The 10,949-nt window shown below is 45.0% G+C and overlaps 1 protein-coding gene across 1 annotated transcript; it reads right to left on the bottom strand.

The window, feature by feature from the left end:
• Positions 1-476: 476 nt before the first annotated feature.
• Positions 477-10,198, bottom strand: aldh1a3 (aldehyde dehydrogenase 1 family, member A3). Its single transcript, XM_047041768.1, has 13 exons — positions 10,031-10,198; positions 9,630-9,734; positions 9,277-9,417; positions 7,780-7,909; positions 6,158-6,219; positions 4,439-4,567; positions 3,646-3,759; positions 3,144-3,246; positions 2,709-2,893; positions 2,447-2,611; positions 1,943-2,100; positions 1,211-1,285; positions 477-1,101 (listed from the first exon to the last, which is right to left on the bottom strand). Exons 1-13 carry the CDS (start codon positions 10,127-10,129, stop codon positions 1,032-1,034), a joined length of 1,536 nt encoding a protein of 511 aa, XP_046897724.1. The 5' UTR covers positions 10,130-10,198; the 3' UTR covers positions 477-1,031.
• Positions 10,199-10,949: the final 751 nt, after the last annotated feature.

Below are 10,949 nucleotides of genomic sequence, written 5' to 3'. Positions count from 1 at the left end.
GCATGTGGGACAGTCTGGGCACCTGTACCTGTAACAATCTAAACAGCTCCAAATATAACAAATTAAAATATGAAAATGTGCATATGACAGTTAATTCATCTGGTTTTATCCCTGACAGCGCATGTTTATGAGACTCCGAGGCCAGCGAGCCGGCTGTGTTGGTGCAGGTGGGGTGGTGGTGATGGTGGCTGTATTGGTACATGGTGGTAGGTATTGGGTCATGGATGTGGTGGTAGTGGTGGGTGTATTGGGTCATGGATGTGGTGGTAGTGGTGGGTGTATTGGGTCATGGATGTGGTGGTAGTGGTGGGTGTATTGGGTCATGGATGTGGTGGTAGTGGTGGGTGTATTGGGTCATGGTTGTGGTGGTAGTGGTGGGTGTATTGGGTCATGGTTGTGGTGGTAGTGGTGGGTGTATTGGGTCATGGTTGTGGTGGTGGGTGTATTGGGTCATGGTTGTGGTTGTGGTGGGTGTATTGGGTCATGGTTGTGGTGGTAGTGGTGGGTGTATTGGGTCATGGTGGGGGGTGGGGTGTATCATGGCAGGGTGGGGGCCCTGCATGTCTAATAGTAACAGTCCCTCAGAGTTTCTCATATGGTTACAGTTGTATAATGATAAGAATTAGACAATGTTAACATGGAGGTAAATAAGACCGCGTTAGCAAAGGGAATCAGAGTTTCTTCCAGCACCTGAAAGGGTTGAAAAATACTCCTTAAAGAGGAGATGACTCATATTAGATCAAAATTAAACAAACGAGACCAGAAGGTGAGTCAGATTATTACATATATAATAGGGCTGGATAAATAAAAAAAACATTCAATAGCTTTCTTTACTTATCTCCATTCCTCGTGACTGACTACTGTATATGCATCAACCCATAATCGTCGACAGAATTATATTTTCGATCAGAGGTGACAAAGAGAAGAATTGTAGAGATTGGACACAGCCCAAGGTGGTGAGGAAGTGCTGAGCTGGGCGAGGCAAGGCAGGGCAAAGCGAGGCAGGGCGAGGCAGGGTGTGTCCAGAACTGTCACAGTGTCTCACTCAGTTTGATGGTCACTGCTTTCACCTCAGAATACTCCGCCAGAGCATACTCACCCCTGAGCAAACACAAACACATGCTGACATGTGGAGCACACACACTGTATTTCACCCTCCTATTAGGAGACTCTCGGTACATTTAGGATGATGTATGAATGACTTGCTTACAGCTCTCGTCCATTTCCTGACATTTTGTAGCCTCCGAAGGGAGCTTGGGCATGGAGGGCGTTATAGCAATTCACCCTGGAAGTGAGACAGTAAGAGAGAGAGAGAGAGAGAGAGAGAGAGAGAGAGAGAGAGAGAGAGAGAGAGAGAGAGAGAGAGAGAGAGAGAGAGAGAGGGAATTAGAACAAAGGGAGACAGCTTGCTTTTGTCTCCACCAGTGGTGTCATCTATTCTGGAGTAGTGGGCCTGCTGTCCCCCTCCTCCCTGCAGCGTTCTCCATTCCTGCATCCCTGCTCATGTAAGAGATCCTTGTGGGCAAACGGCCTGAGCATCATGTACACCCCTGGCCTCCACCTCTCCTGGTGTCTCTCAGGGTACAGACTGAGGTCAAGCTCTTACAGTATAACGTTATGATTAAACATGTTTGTTTAGGAACAGCAGCGCTGGCTCAGCAGATGTCACATGCATGTGTTGCTCCAGTAAACGTCACTCCAGGCCAGGCTATCTCACAGCCCTCCCACTCCAACTCCTCCAGGTACACAGTCAATGACTATGTCCACAGAAAACCATGCTTACTCAACCCTGTGAACAAAACATCTACTGTATATCTGGGGAGAACAGTCATTCCATCGCTTCATTTTGGGTATATAAAAGTAAAGGCTTTTTCAGAGAGATGATGTTAGGTTGAGTACAGCAGTTACAGTGTTCACCCTCTGAGACGAACCAGGAGCCTACCAGACTGTTCCGGTCTCCAGGGCAGCCGTCACGGCCAGAGCCCGGTCCATGCTCCTGGTAAACACTGCTGCCACCAGGCCGTACTCAGAGCTGTTGGCCCGCTCAATGGCCTCCTGCTGGCTCTTAAAGCTGAATATACACTGGACTGGACCGAATATCTATGGAATAGCAGGAAGGGGGGGCGATATTTACTCACAGTGTATTATCAATTTAGTCATGAAGTCATCGCTCAATACACTCAATAGTTAAAAGTCAAAGGTTTGATGAATACTTTATATTATTATATTACATATTGATTTAATATTTATGGCATATAAAGTGTGTTAATCCTCTCATTCTTATTAAAAACCTGAACTTTATGGAATGCATTTGTGTGTGCTTCTGATCTTGGGATTGTAATTTTCAGACACATCCAGAGGGTGGCAATGTTGCACATACCAAGAGGTGATGGGGGCAAGCTCGTTTTTATGAATGAAATCTGGAGAGCACCGGGGGGGGGCTTACCTCCTCCTTAGCAATGCGCATGTGGTCTCCGACATCAGAGAAGACAGTTGGCTGGAGGAACAGACCTGTGTCCTGGATGGCCACACCTCCACACTCCAGCCGGGCCCCCTCCCTCTTCCCACTCTCGATCAGCTCCAGGATCTTATCAAACTGCTGCTGGTCGATCTGGAGAGCGGGTGGACGCGCACACAGACTAGAGTTAGCGGCTCTAGCACCCAGAGCGATCATCATTCATCACACACTACTATTCTGTTCTGTTCACCTGAGGTCCATGAGATGTCCGTGGGTCCAGTGGGTCTCCTATGATGATGTTCTTCGCACTCTCTACACTGCGGCGTACAAACTCCTGGTAGACAGACTCCTCCACGAAGACGCGGGAGGCTGCAGTGCAGCACTGGCCCTGGTTGAAGAACGCTCCCTTCTGACTCTCCTCCACAGCCAGCTTCACTGCAGGGAGACGACGGCACCGTCACTACACACACACACACACGGAAAAACACGACGCACTCATGCATGCAAATTCAAACAAACACTCACACACACAGACAGACACACACACACACACAGAGAAATGGTTGCACCCGCCGCACTGATGCATACAGCCTCACACATACACCCTCACACATACACTCTCACGCACACGGCCTTCCCTCTTTGTTGTCCGCTGCTTGATAGAGACAGAAACCACATCACTTACAGTCTGAGTCAGCAAACACAATGCAGGGGTTCTTCCCCCCCAGCTCCAGGGTGACCCTCTTCAGGTTGCTCTTGGCTGCAGCCTCTTTGATCAGCTGCCCTACCTGGGGACAGAGGGGGCGGGGACGGATCACAGGGACAACTCATGCATCAATGTGTCATAAACCACACCCACAAAACAAGAGGGCCTGTTCATTTACATCATATCCCACTATCAAAGGACACAGAAGATCAGCCCTTTTTGTCAGACCAGTTGGTTGGAACCGCATTGACTCAATGAGAAGCACTGCATGAGCGAAACACTGTACGGCTAAAGGACTGACAGACCATATGTACACCAAATCACTTTCAAGAGTAAGCACAATATAGTCTCAATGTAATAGAAAACACCAATAGAAACCGTTTTTAATAGACAACCTTACACATTCATTGGTTAGATATGTTGCCTGTTGGTGTACAATGTCCAATCCCCTGTGGCGATGCTTTCAGTTAAACCCACATACCTCCGTAGAGCCGGTGAAAGCCACTTTGTCGATGCCCATATGGCTGGCGATGGCGGCCCCCGCCGTGGGCCCGAACCCTGGCACGATGTTCACCACTCCAGGGGGGAAACCAGCCTATCATGGCAACCAAGCAGGAATGTTGGTGATTAGGACCAGAGAGGGGCCTCTTTGCTTGAAATAATCATTACAAACACATGATAAAAGAAAAGCAGTCTAATCACATAAGACCTGGGCTTTTCTAGAAAGAATAAAAGAGCCCGGGATCATTTGTACTAATGGGCTGTAACTGAAACCAAACAGGTCAGGTTCTGATGTCAGAGAGGCACAAGGGGCCGGTCCTGGTCACACAGCATCAGCAGGCACCCCTAAACCCTGCCACCGATCCAGCCTGAACACTCATGTTCAGAGCTTCAACAATAAAAGGAATATGTGTTTTATTTAGCATAAAGAGGATAAAGACAGGAGTGGAGAGAGGAGAGAGGAGAGGAGAGGAGAGGAGAAGAGAGAGGAGAGGAGAGGAGAGAGGAGAGGAGAGGAGAGAGGAGAGGAGATAGGAGAGAGGAGAGGAGAGGAGAGGAGAGGAGAGGAGAGGAGAGGAGAGGAGAGGAGAGGAGAGGAGAGGAGAGGAGAGAGGAGAGGAGAGGAGAGAGGAGAGAGGAGAGGAGAGAGGAGAGGAGAGGAGAGGAGAGGAGAGGAGAGGAGAGGAGAGGAGAGGAGAGGAGAGGAGAGGAGAGGAGAGGAGAGGAGAAAGGAGAGGAGAAAGGAAACTAAAGGAGAGGAGAGAGACTCTCACCTCTTTGATGAGAGCCCCGACGTGCAGGGCTGTGAGAGGTGTCTGCTCAGCGGGCTTGACTACCACGGTGTTTCCACAACACAGGGCTGGAGCTATCTTCCACATGAACATCAGTAGGGGAAAGTTCCACTAGGACACACAGAACAATACACGCACACCTGCACGTTAGCCAACACTACCTTCACACAACCAAATGTGTAACTGACTGTACACACACATGTAGACACAGACAGTAATGATCACCACAGCTCTACACAGAGAAGGCTTCTCTGTCGTCATGACAAAGGCTGATTTATAGTCTTTAAGAAAAAAAAACATCCATTATTTCCTCTGTAATTTTCCTTGTTGGAAACAAATAAGTAAATCATTGGTAGTTTAAAACATAATTACAAAACAATACATACATTTGAGAGTGGAGTATTTATTGTTTAGGCATTGTTAACTTTTACAATGCTTTGGTTCCTGCCGTCACCAGAAGATTCTGAATCCATAACCTCTGAGTCTGGCTTCCTGTTTGCCTCTGCCAATAACTCATGCCAGTGGTGCTTTTAGTAATTACACAACGTCCTTCGGTATAAATTTCATTTTTATGATATAATCTTCCATGTCCAACAACAGGAGTTTAGTTTCTTTGTCGCTAAAGCAACATAAGAAGATAAAGGCTGATGGGCCAAGATAAAGGTACATGGCCGTATTCTGTCAAAATGTAGACACTGTGCTCTAGACATCTAGACTGGGATAGCTACTTTGCAATTTGAGAGACTGAGCGCAGCTCCTCCCAAACAGTCTGATGTTGAAAAAAGACATACACTTCAATGTAAAGTATAGGATGTGGATCCTGCAGTGTCTGACCGGGTTCCTGTAAGGGTATCCAGAGAGGGAGCGCAGGGGAGAATGTGGGCTAGGCAGGCTACAGATTAGGGTTCGATTTCCACTGAAGGTCTTCACTCTCACATCAAATTGAAGTTTTGAGACACACTTTTACGACTACTACTAAAAAACAAATACACATTTACGACCAATCAATCATTTTCTTGAAATGATTTTCAAATCAACAATCATCCCAAATAAGATTGGAAACAACCCATAAAAATACTTCCAGGAAAACCTATGACGTCACTTGGGTAAACAATCTTGGATTCGAAAATAAAAACATTATGATTTAACGGACCAGTTCCAGCTGAATTGCTGTTCTTGTTACTCACATGTCAGATGCAGGAGACAGACTAGAGAAGCTAGAGAATACTGTTTCTACCTAACAACAACATCCCTCTTAAAACTGTGTTTATAAGAATTTACAGTTAAAGGGTGTAATTTGTACAGTCAACCCAGAGCCCTGTGGCTCCCCTATGTAGATATGGTTACAGAAAGAGGGACAGTCTGAAAACAAACACCTGCTGTACAGTGTGTTTCCTCAGGTAAAGTCTGGCCAGCTCTTTTATTCCCAAACTCTTGAACACACACACATACACACACATACACACACACATGCACACAAATACACTTGCACAGGCACACACACATAAACAGATAATATCACATCACTGTCTGCAGGAAGCAGAGAATCAAAGAGATGAAGCTCTGCAATCAGATACCAGTCTGCATGTGTGTGTGTATTTGTCTGTGTGTGCGCATATGGGTAATGAATGTGTGTGTGACTGTGTGTGTGTAATATGTGAATACATAATTCCAAATCAGAAGCAGACTGTCTTCACTCACAGGGATAATGGCTCCGCAGACTCCGATAGGCTCATGTTTGGTGAAACACATGAAGCTGTCGTCTGCAAGTAGAAAGAACAGTCTCAACAACAACATCATCATCATCCGTTCTCCCGCAGACCTCCACCTCATTCCATTTCTCAAACGTTAGTCCTTTACTTCAAAAAGAACAAATTCTCTTGGATGCTCTCAAGGCTTGCGTGAACTTACATTCCTTTTCAGCTTTGGGACACCCCTAGAATCCAACTTTTAGGCCTACTGTTTACACTCAAATGTGACCCCTTGACCTTTTTGGAATGGAGGGGCAATTAAAAGTCCCCCCCGCCCTATTCCCCCTCCACCCCGATCCTCTCTTTAATTGCAAAATAGTTCTGAGTTTAACCATGTCAGCTCCTGTGTTCCCTTGGACACAGAGCTACCCGTGCTGTTTGAAGGCCAGTAGACCAACATAGCTACAGTGCTGTAGTAGCTGCAATAGCCGTGTTTTTGAATTTATTAATAAATCACCCCTGCCAGAATACTACTACCGGTATTATTGATGTGCGCCACTTAATCTGAAATATTAAGAAGTATTCAGACAGATTAGAAAAGCATGCTAACGCAAATGACAGAACCATGCTAACACAGATGACATTTGCGTCCGGTTGTCCTCAGACAGATGTGTCACATGCACACATGATAAACAATGCCATGGGTCGTCTCGCCCTGTGGTGTGACCTTCTCCAGTTTCCAGTGTCGGCAGTGTGTGTGGGTGATCACAGACACACTGACTCCACTACACAATACTCCCCTCCTGCTCCCACAATGCTCTTCTTCAGCTGTCATTATCTCCTTGTTGCATTGGGAGCCCACGCCATGCTGCTTATCAAGGCTAGTATTTACATACTGCAACAGAGAGGAAACATGGAGCATTCCATACAGGGAACAGCTGTCCCTCTGAGTCCCTGTGGGACAAACACGTCCACATACCGCGCTTCAGAGCTGCCTGGCACATGTTCCATCTCATTTCTGAAAGATCTGTATCCAGTGTCCAAAACCATGCCCAAATGACATCTGGTCTATTCACCTGTTGAACTGTTTGTAGCTGTATTGCTAGTTGAGTGAGTGAGTGAGTGAGTGAGTGACAGAGAGTGGCCGGGAGGCGTTGAACAGGCACTGATGTGCGGGCTCTGCCGCTGGGCTAATCCCCCCAGACTGATGCACTTCACTGATCATCATCACAGCCTCTTCCTTCTCTTTTGTCCTCACAGGCCTTTCGTCTCCCAAGCCTCTATTGGAATCTAATGGAGAGGAAAGGGGAAGCGTATTTTTCCTATCAGCCGTCCTGCCGAGGCAAAAGAGAGGCAGGCAGGATCAGAGGCAGGGAGGGGGAAGTATTAAGAGGAGGGAGGAGATACCACCCAGGGTTGGGGAGCATTCACACACTGGCTGAGTGACCTGAGCACTAATTAACTTGTTTCTTAACAACCAAGTGGAATAAGTGGGCTAATAATATAGCCTACTGGCGTCCATGGAAAGCAGCACAAGAGATTCTGTCCTGACAGTTGGATCAGTGCGCCCCAACAATGCTGTATCCCTTCTGGCTATTCTGAAAGGGTTAAAGGTATCAGAGTCCTACTCACCCACGGGCATGGTTTTGCCATGTATCTTGTCAGCCCAGCCAGCAAAGTACCGGAGGGTTTTGATGCTGCCATCCAGGTCTATGAAGAAAGCATGGAGGAAGGGTTTCCCCGAGTCCATGGTCTCCAGGGTCTGGACGGAACAGAACCATAGTTGGATCCTTTATTAACGAGTCAGTGAGCTCATCACCCACAATCTCATTTTCAACGAAATGAGGAAAAAAAGCCAACATTTATTACTGTACATTTTATACTGGTGGTTACCGTAATTGCCCCTCTGCATAAACAATACATCTACTCATTAGTTGCAGCAAAACAATTCTTTATGCGTCTGAATGACATAAGCCAAGATTTTAATATAGGGGGAGAAGAGGAGATTTGTGAAATAATAATGTTGTAATAATAATCATTTTACATGAAGCATTACTACAGAGGAGAGTTGTGAGTGCTGCATGGCTCAAGTCGCTGGCTGGCCTGTTTCTGAACAGAGCCAACCCTGCTGCCATAACCAAAGACTCTCAGAGTAGCATTTAATATCTACATCATCTGTAGATAAACTCTCTTAACGTCCACAAAAGGCAGACTAAATATTTTTGGGGAATTCAGGTTATGGATAAGGACAGTAAGACTTGCCAACACAGACTAATGTGTTGATAAAAAGATGACGTGTGTATGTATTTGTCATTGGATCCAATGTGTCAAACATGATTTATGAAGCATCCTTTTGCTGTTACTCTGCCTTTGCCCAGAATCCTGGTTTGTTTACTAGCAGTGTATTTAAAACTCTGTCATGGACAGATAACGCGAGGAAAAGCACCACAAAGCTGGAACATAAGAATGGAGGGCCTTAACTTTCCATGAGGAGAGATCTGGTCCTTATTTCCCCAGTCAGAGTAGGCAGTTAGTGTAATTAGCCATACTCCAGAACACCACCACTGCACCAGCATGTTTACAATTAGCAGTCACATGCAATCCCATAATATTACTTCACTCACATCTGTAACATTTCATTTACAAATCTAACTCCTAATGCTCTCTGGCAGGTCAATGGAGGAAGAAGGCCTTACAATAAGGATTTCATTATGACTTTAGATGTACTATCTGAAAAAAACATCCCAACTAAAAACAGATATTGATATATATATATATATATATATATGTATATATATATTGTATATACTAGATGAATGTAATTATCTCTATATATAAATACAGAGAAAGAAAGACAGAGGGAGAGAGAGAGAGGGAGAGAGAGAAAGAGAGAGAGAGAGAGAGAGAGAGAGAGAGAGAGAGAGAGAGAGAGAGAGAGGACATTGACATGGTGATGATATGGCCACTGTTTTTTTTCGCGCTGCTGAACAACTATTAGGCTACAGCCAACAATTAAGTTGTATTTTGGAAAAATATATTTTTCAATATTGAATTGTAGCCTCATGCTGAATACACAACTGTTCCATTTTGACCTTAATCCTAAACCTGGAATATTTATTAGATTTCTACCGCCAATAGGACCCGGTCTCTGTCGATGAGGTCAGCGAGTTTGTGCAGGAGTCTTCCCCGGCTGGATACGTCCATCTTCCGCCACGGCGATGTTCTCTGTCCCGCCGCCTTGGCAGCTTCCACCGCCTTGTCCACATCTGCCTAAAGATGAACATCAACACGACCGTTCACCGGTGATATTGTTACATAGTAGTCTTGCAGCCACCGCAACAACAGTCTTTACATAAACTGCATTCCATTTATAAATGTAGCCCATCAAAAACAATAACTTGACTTTTATGCCAAAGTATCATAGGTAATTTTAATTATTGTGTAAATTAATGTTAAACGCGTTTAATAATCCAGCTGCCTACTTTGTCGGCTTCTTCAACATCACAGATTTTGACACCTGTTGCGGGATTAAAAGTCGGAAACGTCCTTCCTTTAATCGAAGTGTGCCATTCGTTGTTAATGAAAATCTGTTGGATACAGAAATGTTACCCATACAAATTCACAACAAAGAAGTACATCAGGCTATTTAATAAACCCATAAAGGCCATTTATCAGATTTGTTTGGGGGGGGGACGAGCCATGTGGTACCTAATAAATAGAAATGGTCATAAAACATCTATTTTAGTCTAACACATAAATGCCATCAACTTATTTTAATCTAAATTTCTACAACAAAATACAACGTTCACAACAGGCAGCATTTACTGAAGTGTAACATCTTTCTAAATTTGAACATTTTATAAGAGAAATGTCAGCATCTTACCTTGTTGTGTCTGATCTCCTGAACTTTGACAGGCTGAGGGAACGGCATAGCGGGTCTCCCCTCCGAGACTCCGTTCACAGTAGTTCCGTTTTGGGCCATTCTACGTCACTGGTCCAGTCTAGTCCGTTTCTCTGTGTCTGTGCTCTTTCTGCTCTCGACACTGTTTGTGCATCCAGTGGGTTTTATAAGAATGCGGTGTGCCTCCCTCCTCCGCGAGCAGCTGGGGATAGCCCAACTCCGCCCCTATCAAAATATCAGGGGGCTTTATCTTGTGGAATCACACACAAGCCTCCTGGAATATTGTGTGGGAAATATTAGGTTTGAATCAAGATGTAACCATGTTTGGTGCGTGGCTTTGAATCATTGGTCCTTTTTTAAATCGTATTATATAAATGTTGGTATGTGTAAATCTCAAATAGGCTGTTAATTGCAAAAAGGTTTAAAAGATAGATATAGACATTATGCTTAATGCTGTTTATTTTACAAAAATACATGAACAGCATTTTCTTACAGAGCCTGCTTGAGTGTACAGATGGAAGTTTTTTCAGGAAATGTTAAGTTTTTTGATGCAAACATGTAAAGGAATTTCAACTGAATAGATGTCAATATCAAGTTCACTGTGAACAGTCAAAGTTGGTGCCTTATGCAACGCCTCTTTTAGCATCTGTGTATGGACTCCCTCTAAGCCTCAGAGAGCAAGGTTGTTGTACCCTGAATCATTGGCTGTCTTCCAGTCCAGGCAATGAAAGTAATGAGAGAGAATTAATTCTCCGGCACAATATTTACATTGTAACACAGTAGCTTTGATCTGCTTGTGAAGGGGGATTGGGGGTGACTGAGAGCCAGTCATCAGCAGTGTAAAGGTGGGATGAGTTGTGATGTTCCTCACAAACTTGGTTTTTGCACCTGGGCCTGGTGA

This window comes from Hypomesus transpacificus, chromosome 19 (assembly GCF_021917145.1).
Source record: "Hypomesus transpacificus isolate Combined female chromosome 19, fHypTra1, whole genome shotgun sequence".
NCBI lineage: Eukaryota > Metazoa > Chordata > Actinopteri > Osmeriformes > Osmeridae > Hypomesus > Hypomesus transpacificus.
Note: the sequence above shows the minus strand (reverse complement) of the source record. Positions and strands in the feature narration are given on the sequence as shown.

Bases quoted from the DNA above. Each gene is read 5' to 3' on its own strand.
- aldh1a3 (XM_047041768.1), bottom strand. From the start codon at position 10,129: ATGGCCCAAAACGGAACTACTGTGAACGGAGTCTCGGAGGGGAGACCC. The intron at 3,247-3,645 runs GTATGTGGGTTT...CTCTGTCCCCAG, and splicing joins CTTTCACCGGCTCTACGGAG to GTAGGGCAGCTGATCAAAGA. The intron at 1,286-1,942 runs GTAGGCTCCTGG...TCTCACTTCCAG, and splicing joins CTGGAGACCGGAACAGTCTG to GGTGAATTGCTATAACGCCC.